This window comes from Papio anubis, chromosome 11 (genome assembly GCF_008728515.1).
Source record: "Papio anubis isolate 15944 chromosome 11, Panubis1.0, whole genome shotgun sequence".
Classification (NCBI taxonomy): Eukaryota; Metazoa; Chordata; class Mammalia; order Primates; family Cercopithecidae; genus Papio; species Papio anubis.
This window is the reverse complement of record NC_044986.1, coordinates 99,250,800-99,273,437: the sequence shown is the minus strand read 5'-3', so window position 1 is coordinate 99,273,437 and position 22,638 is coordinate 99,250,800. Positions and strand designations below refer to the sequence as shown.

The 22,638-nt window shown below is 37.9% G+C and overlaps 1 protein-coding gene and 1 pseudogene across 18 annotated transcripts in view; both read right to left on the bottom strand.

Annotated features, from left to right (window-relative positions):
* ANKRD26 (ankyrin repeat domain 26) overlaps window positions 1–22,638 on the bottom strand; it is a 96,399-nt gene that overhangs the window by 44,304 nt on the left and 29,457 nt on the right. For 12 of the 17 annotated variants that reach the window (XM_031652440.1, XM_031652444.1, XM_031652437.1 and 9 more), the window contains 9 exons: window positions 20,000–20,129; window positions 17,553–17,614; window positions 15,089–15,182; window positions 12,420–12,518; window positions 11,789–11,817; window positions 11,622–11,694; window positions 4,572–4,642; window positions 2,310–3,401; window positions 67–233 (listed from right to left, as the gene is read on the bottom strand). In XM_031652440.1, coding sequence (XP_031508300.1) covers window positions 67–233; window positions 2,310–3,401; window positions 4,572–4,642; window positions 11,622–11,694; window positions 11,789–11,817; window positions 12,420–12,518; window positions 15,089–15,182; window positions 17,553–17,614; window positions 20,000–20,129 — 1,817 coding nt within the window. Of the gene's footprint in view, window positions 1–66; window positions 234–2,309; window positions 3,402–4,571; window positions 4,643–11,621; window positions 11,695–11,788; window positions 11,818–12,419; window positions 12,519–15,088; window positions 15,183–17,552; window positions 17,615–19,999; window positions 20,130–22,638 lie in introns of those variants that run through there. The other 5 variants (XM_031652441.1, XM_031652442.1, XM_031652432.1 and 2 more) reach the window with 4 other exon arrangements.
* LOC101010500 lies at window positions 18,699–19,972 on the bottom strand (annotated as a pseudogene). The gene has a single exon (XR_161589.5). The product of XR_161589.5 is annotated as a heterogeneous nuclear ribonucleoprotein A1-like (transcript).

Here is a 22,638-nt window from a genome sequence, read left to right as displayed (position 1 = left end):
TCCAAATTAGAATTAGTTTTATAGCACAATAACAATTATCTGCTGTTAAATATGCTATCGGCTTACCTAGCATACTCTTTATTTTCCTTCCTGGGAAATTGCTGATGATCAGTTTCTCCACTCCTTCTTTCTTGAATTAATCCATCATCTTCATCATTATCAGTAGCACCATCATGTATGTTTGCTGATACTTCCATTTCACTATTTCTGTGTTTTTTCCTTTCTTCTTCAACCTTCGATGAAAGTTTGATACTAAGGAATTGCTATTACTTTATTCAACAAAAAGAATTTCTGTTTTCACTGAGTTTATCATTTGACTCAGTTTAACTATGGTAACTTTAGCCAATAAAAATATTTCCTGCTTACTTTAATGGGATCATTGTATATATAATTGTTATATAATTATCAGCTATTATTATAATTTTATTAACAAAATTTTTGTAAAGTCTGCTTCATTCTGTTTGGGTAAATCAGAATTTTCCAAAATTTCAAGGACTCTTCTTAATTTTGTGCTTTTATTCCCATCCAATCTTCACTATCTACTATGAATTTTCACTCCATTTTACTGGCAGAAACAGAGAAATAAAAGGACAAAGACACAAGATGCATCTTCTTCTGCCTTTACCACCTGGATTTTAAACTATGCAGCCAGATTTAGAGGATGTGACATTGCTCCAGGAAGAGAAAGGAATCTTTCCCCTTTCTGCACTAAGCTATTCTTTTCCCCAGTATCTTTTATAATTCTTTTTTCATTTGGATCCTGGGATATCAACAAGGCGAAGGTGCTCACTGAAACACAGAAACCAAAGTTTGCCACAACATAAGGAACAGAGTGAAAGTGCTGAGTTGCTGGTGTGGAATTCTGGAGAATGAGATGCTTCCCAAATTTCACATTCAATAACCATAAAATTTTATAGTTGGAGGATACACAGCATAAGTATTAATTATCTAAGTTAGCCCCATTATCTACTGATAATGGAAGTAAAACAAGAAAGATTAAATGATCCATCCAGAGCTCCTAAAGTGGCATTATCTAGCATTTTATGGCACCAAAAGAGATGATATAACTCCATAATGCTGAATCAGATAAATTACCAGATAAATTCATCAAATTAATCAGATGAATTAAAAGCGTGACACTGGCAAAGTAATTTAAAGCCATAGCAGGGTGTGGGTAACCTCATCTACTTTTACTTTTAAAGAAGAGTATCGGCCAGACGCGGTGGCTCACGCTGTAATCCCAGCACTTTGGGAGGCCAAGGAAGGCGGATCATGAGGTCAGGAGTTTAAGACTAGCCTGGCCAACATGGTGAAACCGGTCTCTACTAAAATACAAAAATTAGCCGGGTGTGGTGGTGCACGCCTGTAATCTCAGCTACTCAGGAGGCTGAGGCAGGAGAATGGCTTGAACCCGGGAGGCGGAGGTTGCAGTGAGCCAAGATCATGCCATTGCACTCCAGTCTGGGCAACAGAGTGATACTCTGTCTTAAAAAAAAAAAAAAAAAAAAAGGAAAGAAAGAAAGAAAACGAAGAATATCTGCAGATTATTGTTTATCTTTAAAACTCAATGTACAGAACTCAGCTTTCTACTTTGGAGTTAAATACTAAATTGCTGGCTAAGGATTTATGCCACTTATATGGTATACACGCCCAAACTTATCATACTTTATTAAACAACATAATGTAAAGGTCTGGTTCAACAGAAATACTTGACTGGTGATTTAAAAAATATGTGAAAGTGTATGTATTTGTTGTCAAAAATCTTTAAAGTGATCAGAATGGAATTATAAACTCTAACAGTTTGAGTCAAACAGATAAGCTCGCATTAAAAAGATCCCTTTGGCTGGGAATATTTGTTACAATACTCAGGGCTAGAAACATTTTTATATCTCTTCTCAGTCACTGCTTCTTTCCCACTATATTGCCATGTTGTTGTTTAAATAAAAGAAATTCATTTTTAAGTCAATAGGGGAAAAAACCCTAGCACTTATTACCTTTCATAAAGCAATTTCCTTTACACTTATACTGGTTCACAAGGTCACATGGTATATGGCTAAATTAGTTTCCCAGTCCATATGTCACTTAGAAGAGCGAAGACTCATAGACTTCTTAAGTTGATTAAGGAACAAAGATTTTGAGAACATTTTCCTTAACTCCTGTTACTTAGCATAAATAATCTATTTCTACATACAATTACATATTTAGGTAACACCACTTTATACTTGAGCTCTTCAAAAGCAGAAAATCAGAATGGATCAAATAATTGATAGAGAAAAAAAAACAAAGAGTAGCAGCAAGCAAACCTCTACCTCTTTCTGAAGTTGGACTTTTTCTTTCTCCAAAGTCTGGAACTCTACTTTTAACATGCCTATCTCATTTTTAAACCTTTGCATATCTTGCTGTAATTCTTCTTTTAGAGATACTTTTGATGTTCTCTCACTATGTGGTACAGAAGACCTCACATTTTCTAATTCAAGTTCCATGCTTTTATCGTTATGAGCACTGCAATGATCATATAATGGCTTCTGGAACAAGTTCTGTATTGGCTTTGTTTTCTTATAAGCGTCTGTACCAGCAGAAATCCTGTGCCTTTTTATTTGAATCATATGCTTCATTTCTTTGGAGCAGATCAAATCAAAAGGTCTTTTTGGATCACTAGACTGAGGCACACGTCTGATGTTTAATTTCCAATTAGTGGTACTTTGGTTCATATTTTTTGTCATTTGCATATCAAATTCTTCTTTCATTTCACCTGTAACTACTACTGGGTTCCTTACTTTTTTATTTTCTCTATCATTATAAAAATTCTCATCTGTGTTAAAAACATGTTCAGTGTCTGGTTTGTTAACATTTCCATGGCCTAATTTATTTTCATTTAAATAAGTCTTAGAATATGACTGGCAGGCATAGTCTGGGGACCCAGAGTATGAAGGAGATGAAAAGCCATTTTCGAGACTGGGTTCTTTTTGTTCAGGCAATGCCTGGTATAGTACAGAGACAGCAGAATCTTTTTCATCACAATCAAGTATATTATTTGTCAAAGAAGAGGGTACTTCCTTTAAGTTTGCGCCTCCTTTAGAGTTATCATGTAGTGGCTCTTCCCCAGGATAAGCAGTAATTTTGTATTTTTCACAAGTTTCACCACAGCTCTGCTTTAACTCATTTGTGATGAGTTTTAAGTTATTTTTCCACTCTAATTTGCCTTGTTTGGTTGACATTTCTTCACTGTTTTGCACACCAGGAAGTCCTGAATATACAGATACATCCTCTCTATCACACTCCTTATTCAGTTCTGGTTCTTGAGACATTTTTTGCAGATGTGAAAGTGAAAGATTAATTTGCTTGTTTTGTTTTTCAGATGTCTTTTCTGTCAGGGTGCATGTTTTTAAAATAACTTTATCCTTGAGTAATCAAGTATGGACAAAGAACAATTAGGAAATAATTAAAATTTAACTGTTAAACTTAATCTACATTTAGTTACTCCCAAATCACTGGAATAGTAACTAAGAAGTAAAAACTAATTTGCCTTAGCCTAAAATAGAAGAAGGGCATGAACTAGCAAAGTTAAGTGTTTCACTGTTCCTTTGGATTAAACTTAATTCATTATGTGTTAAATCTACCAAAAATAAATTAGCAGATGATCTGTAGCATTACAAAGGCATCCTCACTTAAAAAGATTTTACCCTACCATACCTCAAATACTGAGCCCCTACAGTGCATTTAAGTACCTTTTCCCAAAGATTTCTAACTGGAGAGTAGGGAAACTTTAAATTATTTGGAGCCAAAATAAACAACAATCAGAAAGAAAAGCAAATCCTTACATTTTGATTGAAATTATATACCATAATATGGTGTTATGCATCTGTATAGGCTATCAGCTTAAGTCCAATTCTTATATATTCTAAGGTTCATTAATAGTGGATAAAAAAATTCCGTAATATTTACTGATTTCCTAGACTGAAATAATCAGAAAGTTATTGTTTATATCCTAACAGTGGAAAGATCCCATTCTGAAAGGAATGATTTTCTTAATAACTGGGTTGATTTTCTGACCTCATTCTTTCCCTGAATGTAGACACTGAAGTTGACAGAGATCACAAGGCAGAATAAATCTTTAACCTTGGAATTAGTGACCAGGAATATAAGAATGTAAATCCTGAACCACTGGGAATGATTACTCCTTTAAGATGAATTCAACTCAGTGGCCATCAGTGTTAAAATGTTCATAATTTCTATTGTTTAATAATATGATTCAATATTTGATGTTACCATCTTTATCATGTAAGGAAGTTATAAAAATGAAAGAGGAAACAATACTCAGGAAATTTCTGGCTTCAATTCCAAGGGTAAAGATTAACTATAACAAAACAAAAAACAAAAGATTAGCTATAGGTTATGATACATTCTAAGAATATTTTAACTAGTCTAAATGTTTTTAATACTAAATATTAAATAATGATCTATTGATTCTAAAAGGCTAGTCTGAAAGGTAATTTCATTTGAACGATGTTACATCATTACAGCAAAGAAAACAATATTAAAACAGAAATTTAAAACAATATATATAATACCTGTGGCTGGTGATTTTCACTTTCTTCCCTTTCTTGCTCTTCTTCTGATGCCACTTCTAAGTCATGTTCAGCTGAAAAAATCCAAATGTTTAGTTAAACGAACTACTTAGAACAGTTAGGTAAAAGGTATAGTCTTTATAGAAATAGAAAATAACATTTATTTTTATTTTATAAATTGAGAGGGTTTTCTTCCATTTGTTTTTGAGACAGGGCCTTACTCTGTCACCCTAGCTGGAGTGTAGTGGCGTAATCACAAAAAGTTTGAATGAAGCCTAATCTTTAGTGGAACATTTACTTCTCAGTAAGAAATACTTCTAAGTATCAGCTTAATGAAGTATCTAATTAAAACTTCAACTATTATCCAAAACTTCAACAAACCACTTGGGGAGACTAGCAACACTAGACAATAGGTTCAACCCATACAAACGTCTCAAAGATTCACTCACAAATTCATTCACCCAACGTAAATGAGCTAAACTGTCAGAAATAAAACAAAATTTTATGATACTGTAGGAATATATAAAGTAACACTGTAAATGTTCTCTATAACAGTATCTTTCCAACAAGGCACAAAGAGTGCTGTTCATTATTAATGAGTTCCAAAATTACTGTTACTTTTTACATCTTTATCATTGTACATCACGCTCCTTACATCTGAAACGTTTTCTGCTATTTTGACAAATTTCTTTTCATCTTTTAAGACTAAGAGAGTTATGTGAAGTCTTCCTTGATTAGAGCTATCTTCCCCCTGATAAACAGGTGTCTCCTTCCTTGGGCCTGCCTTAGTACCTTATCTTTGTACTGTATCTCTTCCATCTGAACTGTAAATTTTTTATTTATATGTTTATGCCCTTGCTCCCCAGACGGTAGGGGACAATCTTTCAAGTTATCTTTGTATAAACAGTCTTTATCTATTTTACTTGACAATTATTTACTGAGTTCCTGCTAAGTGCTAAACACTGGGGTTTAAAGCATGTAAATAAGAACAGCATGGATGGCTCACATTTGTAATCCCAGCACTCTGGGAGGCCAAGGCGGGTGGATCACTTGAGGCCAGGAGTTCCAGACCAGCCTGGACAACATGATGAAACGCCCTGTCTACTAAAAATACAAAAATGAGCTGGGCTTGGCGATGGGTGCCTGTGATCCCAGCTACTTGGAAGGCTGAGTTAGGAAAATCGCTTGAACCTGGGAGGCGGAGGTTTGCGGAGAGCCAAGATCATGCTGCTGTACTCCAGTGAGACTCCACCACAAAAAAAGAAAAAAAAAAAAAAAAAAAAGAAAGTAAATAAAAGGTGTCAAAGATGGCTTTTCTAGAGATCATGCCTGAGTTGAGACTTAAAAAGTGAGGTTAGCCAGACTAAAAGGGGTAAAGGGCAGGAAAGGGTAACAGTATGCAAGGCAGCAACAAGAGAGGGAAAGAAGCCTCAGATAGCATATTTGTCTAAAATACAAGCACCCGAGGAGAGCATCACCAGCAGTTGAGTAATCCCAGAGAAAAGGGCAGAAAGGGGAAAGGGCTAAAGATGGAGAGTTAGGCAGAAGTCAGATGATGAAAGCCTTATATGTAATCTTAAGATGTTTGAACATTTATGTTTTCAAGAGGGACTCAAGGTCCTATTTGCATTGGAGACAGATCACCCTAAATACTGTGGGGAGGATGAATTTCAAGGGCATATGAATAAATAAAGGGAACTGAATTAGAAAATATTGCAAAACAAGAATAATGTAGGCCTAAACTGAGGGAATGTTTCCAAAAATATTTAGGATATAGAATATCAGTACCCAATATAGAGTGAATTTTTATTAAATGGATACATGTATATATCTGGGTCCCTGGAGAACTAGACTCTTCATTACTTTATAAAAGGTATTAAATGAGAAGTGAAACAATCTACAGGCACTGTTTAAGTTGTTTACTTCATGCTTTTTCTGTTTCATGTCTTCCTGTGTTAAGGGATTTCATTTAGTTATTTTGTTTTAAAAGTCCTGCTTCTTGGATCTACCAAGCTCATGAAGAAATAAGAGCAAACAAGCATATATAGGTATAGGTAAGTAACTCTGGATTTATAGCTTGCAGTCACTACTCTAGGAGACAGCTGATCATCTTCTGTAAAATACAACGTTAATTTTACAAAGGGGAAAAGAAAACAAAACTATTGGGATAAAAAAATTATATAATTTATTACTGTAGACCAGATCATATGATTAAGGGCACTGAGTTAAACTGGTACATAAAGTAAAACACATTAGATGCAATTAATCAATAGACTGGGTGTCCTAAAAGAATTATTAGTAAAATTGAACTTCATATATCTTTTTTAAACGATAGAGCACTCCTTAAAACAAATATTCCTAGTGAACAACTATTCATTAAAATAAGATGACAGACTATGGGTACACAGCTGGGGATACACTATAGAGAAATTCTCAACGATTCCCACTAATACTGGGGCAGTCCATTCTATAATATTTAAAGCCATAGAAATTGTAAGAAATAATATTTGATTTGGATGGTGCTTCTTTGTTACATTACATGTAGTTATAACTAACACTTGTGAATTCAGAGCTGTAAAAATAAAGCATAAAAACCACATTGTGCTTGAGTAGGCAATATTTAGATCTCTACCTAGTTTCCCATCCAGTCCCCAAACTCTAAATATAATCCTGGTCCTGACTCTCAAGTTTGTGTTTCATATTAGCCTAAACAAAATTACTCTCTCCCCCAATTCTCTTTGTTGTTCATAGATTGTTTTGATTAGAGGAAGAATACAAATGCCCTGCTAAAAGGTATTTTGTTTGGTTGTAGGTTATATAAGGAGAGTAAACACAAAGTACTTTTGCTAAAAATGATTCTTTTCCTTCTTTTTTTTTTTTTTTTTTTGAGATGGAGTCATGCTCTGTCGCCCAGGTTGGAGTGCAATGGTATGATCTTGGTTCACTGCAAGCTCCACCTCCTGGGCTCAAGTGATTCTCCTGCCTCAGCCTCTTGAGCAGCTGGGATTACAGGCGCCCTCCACCACACCCAGCTAATATTCATCTTTTCAGTAGAGATGGGGTTTCACCATGTGAGCCAGGCTGGTCTTGAACTCCTGACCTCAGGTGATCCACCTGCCTTGGCCTTCCAAAGTGCTGGAATTACAGGCATGAATCAGCCAAAAACAATTTTTTAAAAAGTTATAACTAGGCCGGGCAAGGTGGCTCACGCCTGAAATCCCCACAACTTGGGAGGCTGAGGTGGGTGGATTACCTGAGGTCAGGAGTTCAAGACCAGCCTGACCAACATGGTGAAACCCTGTCTGTACTAAAAATACAAAATTAGCCAGGCATGATGGTGCGTGCCTGTAATCCCAGCTGCTTGGGAGGCTGAGGAAGGAGAATCAGTTGAACCCGGGAGGCAGAGGTTGCAGTGAGCTGAGATCATGCCATTGCACTCCAGCTTGGGCAACAAGAGCAAAATTCCGTCTCAAAACATAAAATAAAAAATAAAAGCCATAACTATGATATTATGAAGCCAAGTACTCTAGGACTGAATTCTCTGTGCTTCTGTGTTACCTTCTTTGCTTTTTGTTTGCTGTTAGCTGTGATTCACACAGGTCATGGAGAGTATCATTCTCTAATAGAAACTCTGCTCCAATAGTAATCATTTCTTTAGCTATTTCTTCCAGTTCTGTGGATGCTGACTGATTTTTGGTCACTGACTGTGATACAGATAGATATTTATCATTGATTTTCAAATTCCTAGGTCTTTGGCAAGTCTTATTACTGAGGGTCAAGCTAGTAAAGTCCCAATCTGAAAACTCTGAAAATAAAGTTTTTACTTATTAGAATGTAAATAATATAAATCTGACTAACTTTCTTCATAGAAGCAGTCCTATGTCAACCTCTATCCTACAAACACACTACTCCTCCATGGTGAACTGTATTTTACATGTCCTTTACTTGCCATTTGCTCACAGAAGTTTAATTGACGGTCATCTCTCAGATTTTTTTCTGTTTTCATATTTTAGTATTACTTATTTACTTTGATTCACTCAGCAACCTCTGTTACCTATTTTGTTATCCGTAAGAGATTTGTTTATTAATAATTAAAGATTCTTCAGGGATATGAATTTTTTTATGAACAAACTTTATGTCTAACCGTTTTAGGTTTAAATACGGATAGAAGTATTTGTGTGTGTGTGTGTGTGTGGGGGTGGGTGTGTTCTAAAGACAAAAACATTTAATAAATAAACTTCAAATAAAAACTTATTACAATGAAATGCTCTTTCCTCAATGCACCAGTCTCTGTGCATTCCTCAAAGCACAATCTTCAGAATTTACTGTTTAGCCTTGGATAAACATCAGAAATTTACAGACAAAATGATGGACTTGGCCGGGTGTGGAGGCTCACGCCTGTAATCCCAGCACTTTGGGAGGCCAAGGCAGGCGGATCATGAGGTCAAGAGATCGAGACCATCCTGGCCAACATGGCAAAACCCCATCTCTCCTAAAAATACAAAAATTAGCTGGGCGTGTTGGCACACGCCTGTAGTCCCAGCTACTCGGGAGGCTGAGGCAGTAGAATCGCTTGAACCCAGGAGGCAGAGGTTGCAGTGAGCCGAGATTGTGCCACTGCACTCCAGCCTGGCGACACAGCGAGACTCCGTCTCAAACAAAAAAAAAAAAGAAAGAAAAAATGATGTCTTTAAGTGACCTAATTGTTCCCACCTGAAAATAAATCTAGGTTCACACTTGATCCAGAGAGTACACAGTGCCATGAAACAAGAAGTGAATATACAACAAAAATGTTTTCCTTTTTTCTTTATAAACAAAATTGTTGGATTTAAACTTTTTAAGACAAGCAAAAGAAAAAAGTAAAAACCACAGAAGTGAAACTTTAAAGGCCATTTCGTCATCAAAGGACCATTTACCATTTGACATCTACAAACCATACATATGGTTTAAAACTGTGGTTCTGTATTTTGATCTAAGAATCCCTAGAATTCAATATCTATTCAAGGGTACAAGAGGTTGCATAATGCATAATATATTTGACATTTTCACTCTAATTTTCTGAGAAGTGTACAGTAGACTTTTTCGAAGCTAGGATGTATCATAACATCACAGGCTAATGGTTCATGGGTCATAGCTCTAAAGCCTATTCAAATGCATGGCTGTACATGCATGTATTTTCTATTTCTCAGTTTTAATTTCTAATATAGTACTTATCAACAGCTAAAAACCACTTAAACAAAGATCACTTTTCTCCTCATTGGTAAGCATGATTTTCATTTCAAAAATGAAATCCACAATGATTTATTTTTTTTTTCAGACAGTCTCACTCTGTCACCAGGCTGAAGTCCAGTGGCGCCATCTCGGCTCACTGCAACCTCCGACTCCCTGGTTCAAGCAATTCACCTGCCTCAGCCTCCCGAGTAGCTGGGATTACAGGCATGTGCCACCACGCCCAGCTAATTTTTGTATTTTTTAGTAGAGACAGGGTTTCACCATGTTGGCCAGGATGGTCTTGATCTCCTGACTGCATGATCTGCCTGCCTCAGCCTCCCAAAGTGCTGGGATTATAGGTGTGAGGCACCGCGCCTGGCCCACAATAATTTTTATTTTTTTTGTTTGTTTGTTTGTTTTGAGACGTCATCTCGCTCTGTCACCCAGGCTGGAGTGCAGTGGCACAATCTTGGCTCACTGCAAACTCCGCCTCCGGGTTCATGCCATTCTCCTGCCTCAGCCTCCCAAGTAGCTGGGACTACAGGCACCCGCCACCACGCCTGACTAATTTTTTGGGTTTTTGGTAAAGACGGAGTTTCACCATGTTAGCCAGGATGGTCTCAATCTTCTGACCTCGTGACATACCCACCTCGGCCTTCCAAAGTGCTGGGATTACAGGCGTGAGTCACCATGCCTGGCCTGATTTTTATGTTTATTTAATTATTGTTTATCCGAATGAAGAGAGTTTAATCAAATGTATAGTGATAAAATGGAATACTATAAAGAACTTAAACCAGAGCTACTTGTGTTGATATGGGTAGATTTGAAAAATATAACGCTAGGCAAACAAAAGAAAGTTGAAGAATGATATGTACAGTGTACAACCATTTATATACAATTTTAGGACATGAAAACAAATTCTATGTATTATTTATAGACGTATACATATACAGTAAAATGTTTTAAAAGAGCACGGGAATGGGACTAACTAATTCAGCGTGTTGGTTACCTCTATGCAGTAATTTTTAATAGTATAAAATGACCTTAAAGCCAAAAAGTTTCAGAATTGCTGTTTTAAAAGACTATGTCTACCAAATAGTAATTAAAAATAATTACTGCCCGGGCATGATGACTTAAGCCTGTAAACCTAGCACTATGGGAGGCTAAGGTGGGAGGATCACCTGAGATCAGGAGTTCGAGACCAGCCTGGTCAACATGGTGAAACCCTGTCTCTAAAAAATACAAAAATTAGCCAGGCATGGAGGTGTGTGCCTGTAATCCCAGCTACCAGGAAGCCTGAGGCAGGAGAATTGTTGGAACCCAGAAGGCGGAGGCTGCAGTGAACCAAGATCATGCCACTGCACTCAGCCTGGGCGACAGAGTGAGACTCTGTATCAAAAAAAAAAAAAAAAAAAGCCGGGCACAGTGGCTCATGCCTGTAATCCCAGAACTTTGGGAGGCCGAGGCGGGCGGACCATCTGAGGTCAGGAGTTTGAGACCAGTCTGGCCAACATGGTGAAACCCTGTCACTACTAAAAATAGAAAAATTTGCCAGGCATGGTGATGCACACCTGTAATCCCAGTTATTTTTCAGGAGGCTGAGGCAGGAGAATCACTTGAACCTGGGAGGCGGAGGTTGCACTGAGCTGAGATCATGCCACTGCATTCCAGTCTGGGTGACAAACTGAGACTCAGTCTCAATTTAAAAAAATTTGTTTAAAAATCTTTCCATCAAATTTGGGGAAAAAAAGAATTAGGAATAAGAAAACTGTGAGCATTTCAAATATTTCAAAAATTTTAACGTACTTCCTTCCAGAGTTAAATATGTATCGTAGCATTTACCTGCTTTGGATGTTTGTACATCCTTCGTTCCTCCTGCTTTATTTGGAACAGAATCTTTCATTTCAATGGTAGGCTGAATGGGTTTTGAAACAAAATGATTAATAAATAATGTATACTTTATATAATATGCACTTAATAATTCAAGATAAAAATATAAAACTTATTACCTTCAAGTGAAGATATCTCTCAGGAGACTCTAAAAAGCAAAAGGGACATATAATCAATTACATGTAAATATAACAAAGCAAATTATAAATTCATGCAGCGTTAGTATGACCTGAATCATCATGCTTGGTTTGAAAATGATTATGTTAATTGTTGGGATGTTTTTTATTTTGGTTAGGACAGCAACATGACAGAAGTATACTGGAGAAAAAAACAGGAACACAGGTTTAATAAAACATGCAGTTATGATTTGAATGTAAGATTATGTTCCAAGTGACTATAACTAAAATAGAAAGGTGCACATATACCAATGTGAGCATGCTGGTCGATGCAGAGAAAGGTAATCTTTAATTAGAGGAGCAAATCATGACCCTGAGAGGAGAAATGTCAAGGCTGATGGTAAAATGAGACAGTATATCTTTAATGCAACACATCAGAATCATTTATACCATTACACTACAAGTATTTATCATGTTCTTCAACTTGTCCTGTAATTTAGGAAGCACACAGCTGTGATGCCACTTGACTTGGATATATAACTCATTTCTCATCAGAGAAAATGTTCTGAATTGATCAGCTTGGATATATACTTGTAGAATAACAGTTAACAAAAATACTCATTTTTTTCCATACCCATGTGGGCTACTGGCATGCCTACATTTCTTGTATCCTCTAGTTTAGCCATCTTAAAGTTTCTTGATCCACTCATGCAAGAAGGTATATAAAACATATCTAAGGAATAACACATAATAAGCTTTTAATATTGAAATATTTATCAAAAGGAAAAAATTTAATTGCCACAGAATTAGATATTAATAACATTTTATATTTCAAAATTAGTGCAGTTTTTTAAATCAATGCAGTGTTTATTGAAAACAATAATTTTAGTATTCAAGGAATTAACTGTAATTTTTTCATTTCTAAAATATCATGTTAGCCTCTAAAGGATTTTATGAAACAGCTATTGTTACCAAACAGCAACTTTCTTTAAGAAAAAAGCCAGTGCTGGCCGGGCGCGGTGGCTCAAGCCTGTAATCCCAGCACTTTGGGAGGCCGAGACGGGCGGATCACAAGGTCAGGAGATCAAGACCATCCTGGCTAACACGGTGAAACCCCGTCTCTACTAAAAAAATACAAAAAACTAGCCAGGCGAGGTGGCGGGCGTCTGTAGTCCCAGCTACTCGGGAGGCTGAGGCAGGAGAATGGCGGGAACCCGGGAGGCGGAGCTTGCAGTGAGCTGAGATCCGGCCACTGCACTCCAGCCTGGGCGACAGAGCGAGACTCCGTCTCAAAAAAAAAATAAATAAATAAAAAAAAAAAAGAAAAAAGCCAGTGTTTCTGTATTCAAATAAAATTCATTAACTAATACCAATGCAACATGTATCCTTTTTTTTTTTTTTTTTTGATACAGTCTCGCTCTGTCACCCAGACTGTAGTGCAGTGGCACAATCATGGCTCATTGCTCCCTGCAACCTCATCCTCGCAGGCTCAAGCAATCCTCCTGCCTTAGCCTCCTGAATAGCCGAACTACAGGCCCATGCACCACCATGCCTAATTTTTGTATGTTTTTGTAGAGATGTAGTCTTGCCATATTGCCCAGGCTGGTCTCAAACTCTTGGGCTCCAGCAATCCACCCACCTTGGCCTCCCAAAGTGCTGAGTGACAGGCGAACCACTACGATCCATCCAAAGCAACATATCTGTTTGATGTCTGATAGTTACAGAGAGGAGATATGAATCACTGTAGTTTACCCCAATTCTAACATGCCCTCCTGCTTGTAATAATCTCTGGAGCAGAAATGATCTAATCGTCTGTTTGCGTGTAAACATACTGAATCCATCTGGAAATGAGTTCTCTCAAGTTTCCTCATCAGTAACTCCAAAATGACTCAACTAACTTCTTTCTTTCCTCTCTTTCTCCATTCACAATCTCTTCCTTTGCAAAAGTAATCTCTAGATCTGTGGTCTTGATTCTTCCCATTCTACATCCTTTCTATGGAATATTCTCAGCACTTCTTTCCTCTTCATTTAACAATAGTTATCTTATATCTACAATTTCTATTCCTCCATCTCTTTGTTCCTTCTCCTCTGGCTAGAAACATGCTCAGAAATAAAAGCAAAAATGCAACGCTGTTATCTTGGATCACTGTTACTTGCATCTCGAATTGTTGTCCAACGACTCTTCTTTCAGATGCCTCTCAAGTAGCAAGGATTACAGTCTATGCACCACCTTGCCTTACTCATGAGTGTAGGTCCAGTAGAGACCAGAAGCATCAGCATTATGTGGGAGCTTATTAGAAATACAGAACCCCAGGCCTGATCTGACCATCCAAAATGCTGGACATTACAGGTTTAAGCCAGGATTCCCAGCCTGATTTACTACAATTTCTAAGACAGCTAACTGGTCCGATACTGTAGTGTGCTGTCCACATATGCTTTTATGTTAGATTACCCTTTTGGAATCTGGCATCAAGTTCCTCCCTACTATGTCCCCCAAACTGAAACTGTATTACAAGTCATGAAGTTGCTAGTGGGCTTTTTATCAGAGTATGTCTTCCTTGATCTCCCCATAACCAACCCTATTCTCTTCTTTCCAGTTCTCTTCTTTTCCATTTTCTAAAGAATTATTTTATTTTTTAATTTTTATATTTTTGAGATGAAGTCTTGCTCTGTCACCCAGGCTGCAGTGCAGTGACGCGATCTCAGCTCACTGTCACCTCCACCTCCCAGGTTCAAACAAATCTCTTGCCTCAGCCTCCCAAGTAGCTGGAATTACAGGTGCTTGCCACCATACTCAGCTAATTTTTGTATTTTTAGTAGAGATAGGGTTTCACCATGTTGACCAGGCTGGTCTCGAACTCCTGACCTCAAGTGATCTGCCCGCTTTGGCCTCCCAAAGTGCTGGGATTAAAGGCGTGAGCCACCGCGCCTGGCCCTAGAATTATTTTATTTTGCCACTCTCCATTACATACACTTGCTTCTTTGTCCTTCATTCGCTCCCTGTACTCTCTGCCTTCCTCATTCTCATGTCCTCTTTTACTCCTCTCCTCTTCCTTATTTCCTGGCTCCCTCAGGTCTTAATGTATTTCGAAATGGATCTAATAATTCAGTTCCCTTACTGGTACTAGCAATTTAATCTGTTGCTGACACATAAGATCTATAACTTATCACAATTTCACCTCTTTTTATTCTTACTATGCATTTAATAGGTGATTTTCTTTTGCTATTAGAATATAGCAACGGTTACGTTTTTAAATAAACACTCTGTCCAATGGCTTTTTAAAAATAAAATATAGCTCTTACCTTCTGCTTGTTCATTTCCTATATTTTTTTCTTTTCGATATGCAGCCCCAGCTAAAGGATCAACATACTTCTGTGGAAAATTCTCAGAGATACTCTGTTAAAATTAATATCAATAATGAGTTTCAATTTTACAAAAAGAATGAATTGCTAAAGATTTTCTAATCACTTTCAAATATAATATGAATTTCCTATTTTAAAAGCAATTAGGCTTAAAAATAAGTATGTATTGAAAACCAAAACATTTCAATAAAGAACCTCACATATGCTCACTAGATTAAGCTTATCTTTCATCTTCAGATGACTATTGACTCTGCAAACCAAACACAGAAGGCCTAAGGACACATATTAACAGACAAAATATTAACTTATGTGCACAGTTCAACGAGGAATTAATATCAAAAGACCTAACTCTACTTTGTATTCCTCACCAAAAATAAGAGGGGAGCTTCTCTGAACCTATTCTGGTTTGGGGGCTGCCTGATTAAGAGGGAAAAAAAAGTGTATTTTAAAAAATAGAATACACTCCCTATAGTACAGCATTAAATATTTAAAATATTTCTAATTATAGAAATTTTTAGTGTTAAGATATGTGGCATGATAAGAAACTGGAGTATGTCCTGTTAAGTATAAACAGAACACTGCAGAAGCTGCTTCATTTAAGTAAACAATGGCTTAGAAAAATCTAAATACTTTTTGATAAAACTTTTACCGATAGGAAAATGGTTGACTAAAATGACAAAGCAGTAAGAAAAACTTTGCTTTATGTTATGTCTAAAGAAAAGCAAGGAAATATAAGATACAGAAAATAAACTCTTTCCCAATTAAGAAATAATTTCAAAGAAGTATAGCAAGCCTTCATAAAAACAGAAGAATAAGAACATTTACGTATTAAGCATGTGAAATGTGCCAGGCATTTATTTGCACATTTTCTTTTCTATGCACTATAATAATAAAAATGATGATGATGATGGTTACCCGGCTTCCTGCTTCTTGGTCATTCTAAGATGTTAAGAGTAAAATGATGAACAGATCTGATGATTGTGTCCTCTGCCCAGAATGCCCTCCTCCTAGCCTTTCTGATGGCTGCTCCTTCTCTTCCTTTAGTTGGCACTCTAAGGTCACACTCAGAAAGATCCTCTCTGACTACAGAATTTCACTCTCACTCCGATCCCCATCCTAACTACAAACTCCCTCAATTTTCTCTAACCTAATACTCTGTTTTCTTCATATGAAGCACTTATAGTGACTTATAAGTGTTTGTGATTTACTTGTTTTTCAGTTCCCACTACTAGAGCATAAGCCCTCACCTTGTAGATGCAGTGTCTAATAGTCTAGCACGTGGTTGGTACTCAATTTATTCAAGCTCAAACATTTAAAATCTCATTGGGAAGGTCTCAAGTGTCAACTCACTATATTCCTATAAGATATCTCCAGTAACTGTCTAGTGAAACTTATAACCCAAATTAGAAATCCACATTTCTGTTCCAACTTTCCCATTCTTTTCTTGACACTACTGCCTTCACATTTACAAAAAGTACCCTGAATATTTGTTAAGTCACTGGAAATGATTTTGAAAATCATTTCTACTTATTACAATACCACTCAACCAAATCGTTATTATTCTCCATATTCTTCCTTCTCCTGAAAGTTCCCTGCAGATCTATACAAATATATATTAATACTTTAAAGTCCCAGACATTATCTTTTCAAGTTCTAAGTTGTCAAGAAAAAAAACTACATTCCAAACTGTTTCTCTCTGAATCTCATTAGGACTTTTACTCATCCATACGTAACACAGAATCATATACATGGCCATAGGTTAACCTGAAATGATTCTTTTTTTTGAGGCGGAGTCTTGTTCTGTTGCCAGGATGGAGTGCAGTGGCGCGATCTCAGTTCACTACAACCTCTGCCTCCCAGGTTCAAGCGATTCCCCTGTCCCAGCCTCCCGAATAGTGACTACAGGCACACGCCACCACACCCAGCTAATTTTTTGTATTTTTGTAGAGACGGGGTTTTACCATGTTGGCCAGGATGATCTCCATCTCCTGACCTCATGATCCGCCCGCCTCGGCCTCCCAAAGTGCTTGGATTACAGGCGTGAGCCACCTCGCCCAGCTGACTTGAAATAATTCTTTAGTTTTTAGATAAACTTAACTTCAGAACCCATACTAATTCCTTGTGACTTCTAAGCCTTTTTTGTTCTTTTTTAATTTAATTTAATTTTATTTTTTGCACTATCCTACACTGGATTCTTAAATGAATCCTGCAAATTGGCAGAATTATACTATGCAGCAACAATATACTTAGCACATACTTTATTAACTATACACTGAAAAATATAAGAAAGTAGTTCCTTATGGATGTATGCAGAGGTAAAAAAGTCAAGTCAGAGCATCGCTTTAGTTTTAAACATCACTCAATGCTTATATTTTAAAATAACAGTAACAACCATAGACAGTACCTCAGAATCCCAAGGTGATTCTATATCTTCCTCTTGTCCTAATCCTAATGCGGACATCATATCTATCAAATGTGATACACAGATATATGCATGAGAACATTTACTATTGTAAATTTTAAATACATATATCTACAAAAATAAAAAATATAAAAAAATTAAATACATATACAAGTCTATCTCCATTCATGAATATTTCAATAAAATAAAAATAATAGCAAAAAAAGAATTTCACAAGGTTGATGCAGTCTCAGGAAAAAATTGGTAATATGAAGAAAGACAGCAAAAGAAAAATATTTTAAAAATGAATATAATACTTGGGTCTGCATATGTTAATTGGTTGTCTTAGAATAGAGGGTTTTTTGTTTGTTTGTTTGTTTGTTTTTGAGACAGAGTCTCACTCTGTTACCCAGGATGGAGTGCAGTGGCACAATCTCAGCCCACTGCAACTTCCATCTCCTGGGTTCAAGCAATTCTCTGCCTCAGCCTCCCAGGTACCTGGGATTATAGGAATGCACCACCACACCCAGCTAATGTTTGTATTTTTTTTTTCAAGAGAATTAAATTGTTTATTAATTACACATGATAATGGATGATACACAAGCTTAATTCCCATCTATAATTTTATCTGGTACCATTATTCTATTTAGATATATTGCATAGAATGTGCCAACAATCACTTTTATAACCAATAATTCCATGATTTTGCTTGGGTAATCCCTTTTAATGGTGAACTTCAGGTCACAACAGTAACTATCAGTTCAACTATACCAAGGTTTCCGAAGACAATGGCTTCTCCATCCAAGCTGGTTGTATATAAATTCCAAATAGAACCTGGCATCACCCTGAAGGAATTCTAACTTCACATTGTTGGGGAAATTTACCAAGATGGCTTCAGAGTACACTAACTTCACACAGCATATTTAAAAAAAGACATTTATTCAGCATCACGATCAGACTATAATAGCATGGGTGCAAAAAAAACAAAATCTACATTAAAACCCTTTGTTGGAATGCTTTACACTTTCCACAGAACAGAAACTAAAATAACCTGTTACACAATTAGTCACAAATACAGTCCTCGATTTTTTGCCCATACACATGAGTATTTGTCTAAAACATGTCTTCTTTGTAGCAGCTAGGCCCTGCCACCACTGTGCTTGGCTGAGTTCACAAATCTGTTGTAACCTGTAGCTTCCCTGTCACTTCTCTGGCTCTCCTCTCCTGCTAAGCTTTGTTTCCTAATTAAAATCTTCTGCCACTGCCAAAGCTACTGCTGCTGCTGGAACCGCCATAGCCACCTTGGTTTCGTGGTTTTGCAAAGTATTGGCCTCCACTGCCATAGGGGCCAGAGCTTCTGCCTCCAAAATTTCCTCCCTTCGTGGGTCCAAAATTTGAAGACTAACTGTTGTAATTGCCAAAATCATTGTAGCTTTCACCACCTCCAAAATTGCTTCCATCATTACCAAATCCATTATAGCCATCCCCACTGCCACCATATCCACCATCACCACGGCTGCCACCAAAGCCACCACGACCACTGAAGTTTCCTCCACGACCAAAGTTGTCATTCCCACTGAAACCACCTCCATGACCACCACCAAAGTTTCCAGAACCACTTCGACCTCTTTGGCTGGAGGAAGCACTAGCCATCTCTTGCTTTGACAGGGCTTTCCTAACTTCACAGTTGTGGCCATTCACAGTATGGTATTTCTGAATGACAATCTTATCCACGGAGTCATGGTCGTCAAAGGTTACAAAGGCAAAGCCCCTTTTCTTGCCACTGCCTCGGTCAGTCATGATTTCAATCACTTCAATTTTCCCATACGGTTCAAAATTATCTCTTAGGTGATGTTCTTCAGTGTCTTCTTTAATGCCACCAACAAATATCTTTTTCACAGCTAAGTGGGCACCTGGTCTTTGAGAATCTTCTCTTGAGACAGCTCTCTTTGGTTCCACAACTCTTCCATCTACCTTGTGTGGCCTTGCATTTATGGCTGCATCTATCTCCTCCACAGTGGCATATGTGACCAACTCAAAGCCCCTGGAGCGCTTGGTGTTTGGATCTCTCATTACCACACAGTCCATGAGCATTCTCCATTGCTCAGAATGGCTCCTCAGGCTCTCATCGGTTATTTCAAAGCTCAACCCTCCAATGAAGAGCTTCCTCAGCTGTTCGGGCTCTTTAGGAGACTCTGACTTAGACATGATGGCAGGGAGAAAAGAGACTTTAACGATGCTTCTTCGGCGGCGTCCACAGGCCAATGTTTGTATTTTAGTAGAGACAGGGTTTCACCATGTTGGCTAGGCTGGTCTCTAACTCCTGACCTCAGGTGATCCACCTACTTCAGCCTCCCAAAGTGCTGGGATTACAGGTGTGAGCCAACACATCTGGCCCTCAGAATAGAATTTAAGGATAGAAAAATATTCAGAGATATCCACTAACTTACCACTTCTATTATTTTTGTGCACTTCATCAACATAAGTCAAATTGTCATTATTTGTTTGCTCTAGTGGAGCACTTTCAATAATATCAATACCATTTTCTTTTTTTCCAATGGCTGGCTTTGTTGGTCCTTCCTATTAAAAAAAAAAATTCAGAAAACACTGTATTTATTCACTTACTTATTCAATCAGACACTGTATTAGTCTGTTCTTGCACTACCATAAACAAATACCTGGTCATCCAAGATGGGGTCACAGTTTTTTTTTTTTTTTGAAGAAACACCTGACTGGGTAATTTATGAAGAAAAGAGGTTTCATTGGCTCATGGTTCTGCAGGCTGTATAGGAGGCATAGCAGCTTCTGCTTCTGGGGAGGCCTCAGGAAGCTTATAATCATGGCAGACGGCAAAGAGGGAGCAGATGTCTCACATGGCAGAGCCAGGGCAAGAGAGCAAGGTGGGGAGGTGCTGCACACTTTTAAAGAAGCAGATCCCAAGAGAACTCACCTGCTCTCTCAAGGACAGGACCAACGGGGATGGTGCTAAACCATTCACTAGAAATCTGACCCTATGATCCAATCACCTCCCACCAGGTCCCACCTCCAACACTGGGGATTACATTTCAATATGAGATTTGGGGCAGGACACACATCCAAACTATACCAGTCAGTAAGACAATAAACACTTATGTGTCTATCACATCATAGGTACTATCCTGGGAAAAACTAAAAATATAAACAGAAGACAGACTCTGTCCTATATTCATCAAGTGTGGGTAGAGATAAATAAAAACAAATAAGAACAGAAAAGTATAATTCACTAGTTCTACAACTAAAGTGAATAAAGGACAGTAAGGGCACAAAAGAGAACAGTCCGTTCCAACTGGGAAGCTCAGGAAATTATGCAAAGATAGGGCCATACTATGAGGCAGACCCAGTGCAGTGATATGGTTTGGCTCTGTGTCCCCACCCAAATCTCATCTCGAATTGCAATCTTCATGTGTCAAGGGACAGACCAGAGGAGATAACTGGATCATGAGGTGGTTTCCACCATGCTGTTCTCATGATAGTGAGTGAGTTCTCATGAAATCTGATGGTTTTACAAGTGTTTGGTAGTTCCTCCTGCATTAATTCACTCTCCTACGGCCTTGTGAAGAAGGTGCCTGCTTCCCTTTTGCCTTCCGCCATGATTGTAAGTTTCCTGAGGCCTCCCCAGCCATGTGGAACTGTGAGTCAATTAAACCTCTTTTTGTTATACATTACCCAGTCTGGGGTATTTCTTTTTAGCAGTGTGACAATGGAGTAATACATGCACAGTGGGAATGTAAAAGGTTTCTAGAAAGGGCACCATAAACAAAAGGATGAGGCATGAAACAACATGACAAATGAGGGTACCAAAGTAATGTGGTAAAACTGGAACACAGTCAGAGGGAATAGGATGAAGAGATAAAACAGGAAAATCTGGCCAAACCACCAAGGACCTGATTTAGGCTAGAATGTGAACTTTCCCTTTCATGTACTGGGGATCCAGTCAGTAAGCAGGTGAGTTAGAGCATCACAAATACATTTCAGAAAGGTCACCCTGGCAGCAATGTAAAGACAGATAGACATGGGGGTGGGGGGAGTGGTCAGCACAAAAATAGAAAAGATTATTCCAAAATTACAGGTCAGAAAGTGAACTGTCACATTTTCTTTGGACATCCTAAAAAGAAAAAAAAAAAGTGATTTGCAATAATAAGATATGAGAAAAGAGCCGGGCGCAGCGCGGTGGCTCACACCTATAATCCCGGCACTTTGGGAGGCCGAGAAGTGCGCAGATCATGAGGTCAGGAGTTCAAGACCAGCCTGTTCAACATGGTGAAACCCCGTCTCTACTAAAAATACAAAAATCAGCTGGGCGTGGTGGCACATGCCTGTAATCCCGGCTACTCGGGAGGCTGATGCAGGAGAACTGCTTAAATCTGGGAGGCAGAGCTTGCGGTGAGCAGAGATCATGCCATTGCACTCCAGCTTGGGCAACAGAGAGAGACGTCATCTCAAAAAAAAAAAAAAAAAAAAAAGATATGAGAAAGGCTAAGCAGGTAGAAAATAAAGAACTTGGTGAGTGACTGGATTCGTAATTTGAGGGAAAACTGGAGTGCAAGATTTCTCCTGCTTCTATGTTTCAGTGCTACTTCCTAGGTGTTATTTACTGGGATGAGGAAACCAGAGGACAGAGTAAATTACAAAGAGTCAGGAAAGAGTCAGGAACAATGTCTTCAGTTTGGGACATATTACTATAAAATTTGAGGCACCCAGGGAACTTAGGTTTTTGGTGGGTTTTTTTCAGAGACAAGGTTTCACCGTGTTGCCCAGGCTGGTCACCAACTCCTGAGCTCAAGTGATCCGCCAGTCTTCGCCTTCCCAAGTGCTGAAATTATAGGCATGAGCCACTGGACCCAGCCTACCCAGGGGATTTAGAAGACAGATTTGGATAAATACATTTAGAGTAGAAGTAGATGACCTCAGGAAAAGCATAGGAATTAAGTATATACATATTTGTAAAATACACTAAACTGGTAGAGTTAAATAATATGAACCTACACAGAACTCTGAAATTTTGAAAATGAAAAGGCAAAGAGGGAAAAAAAACATGGGATTTAAGGTT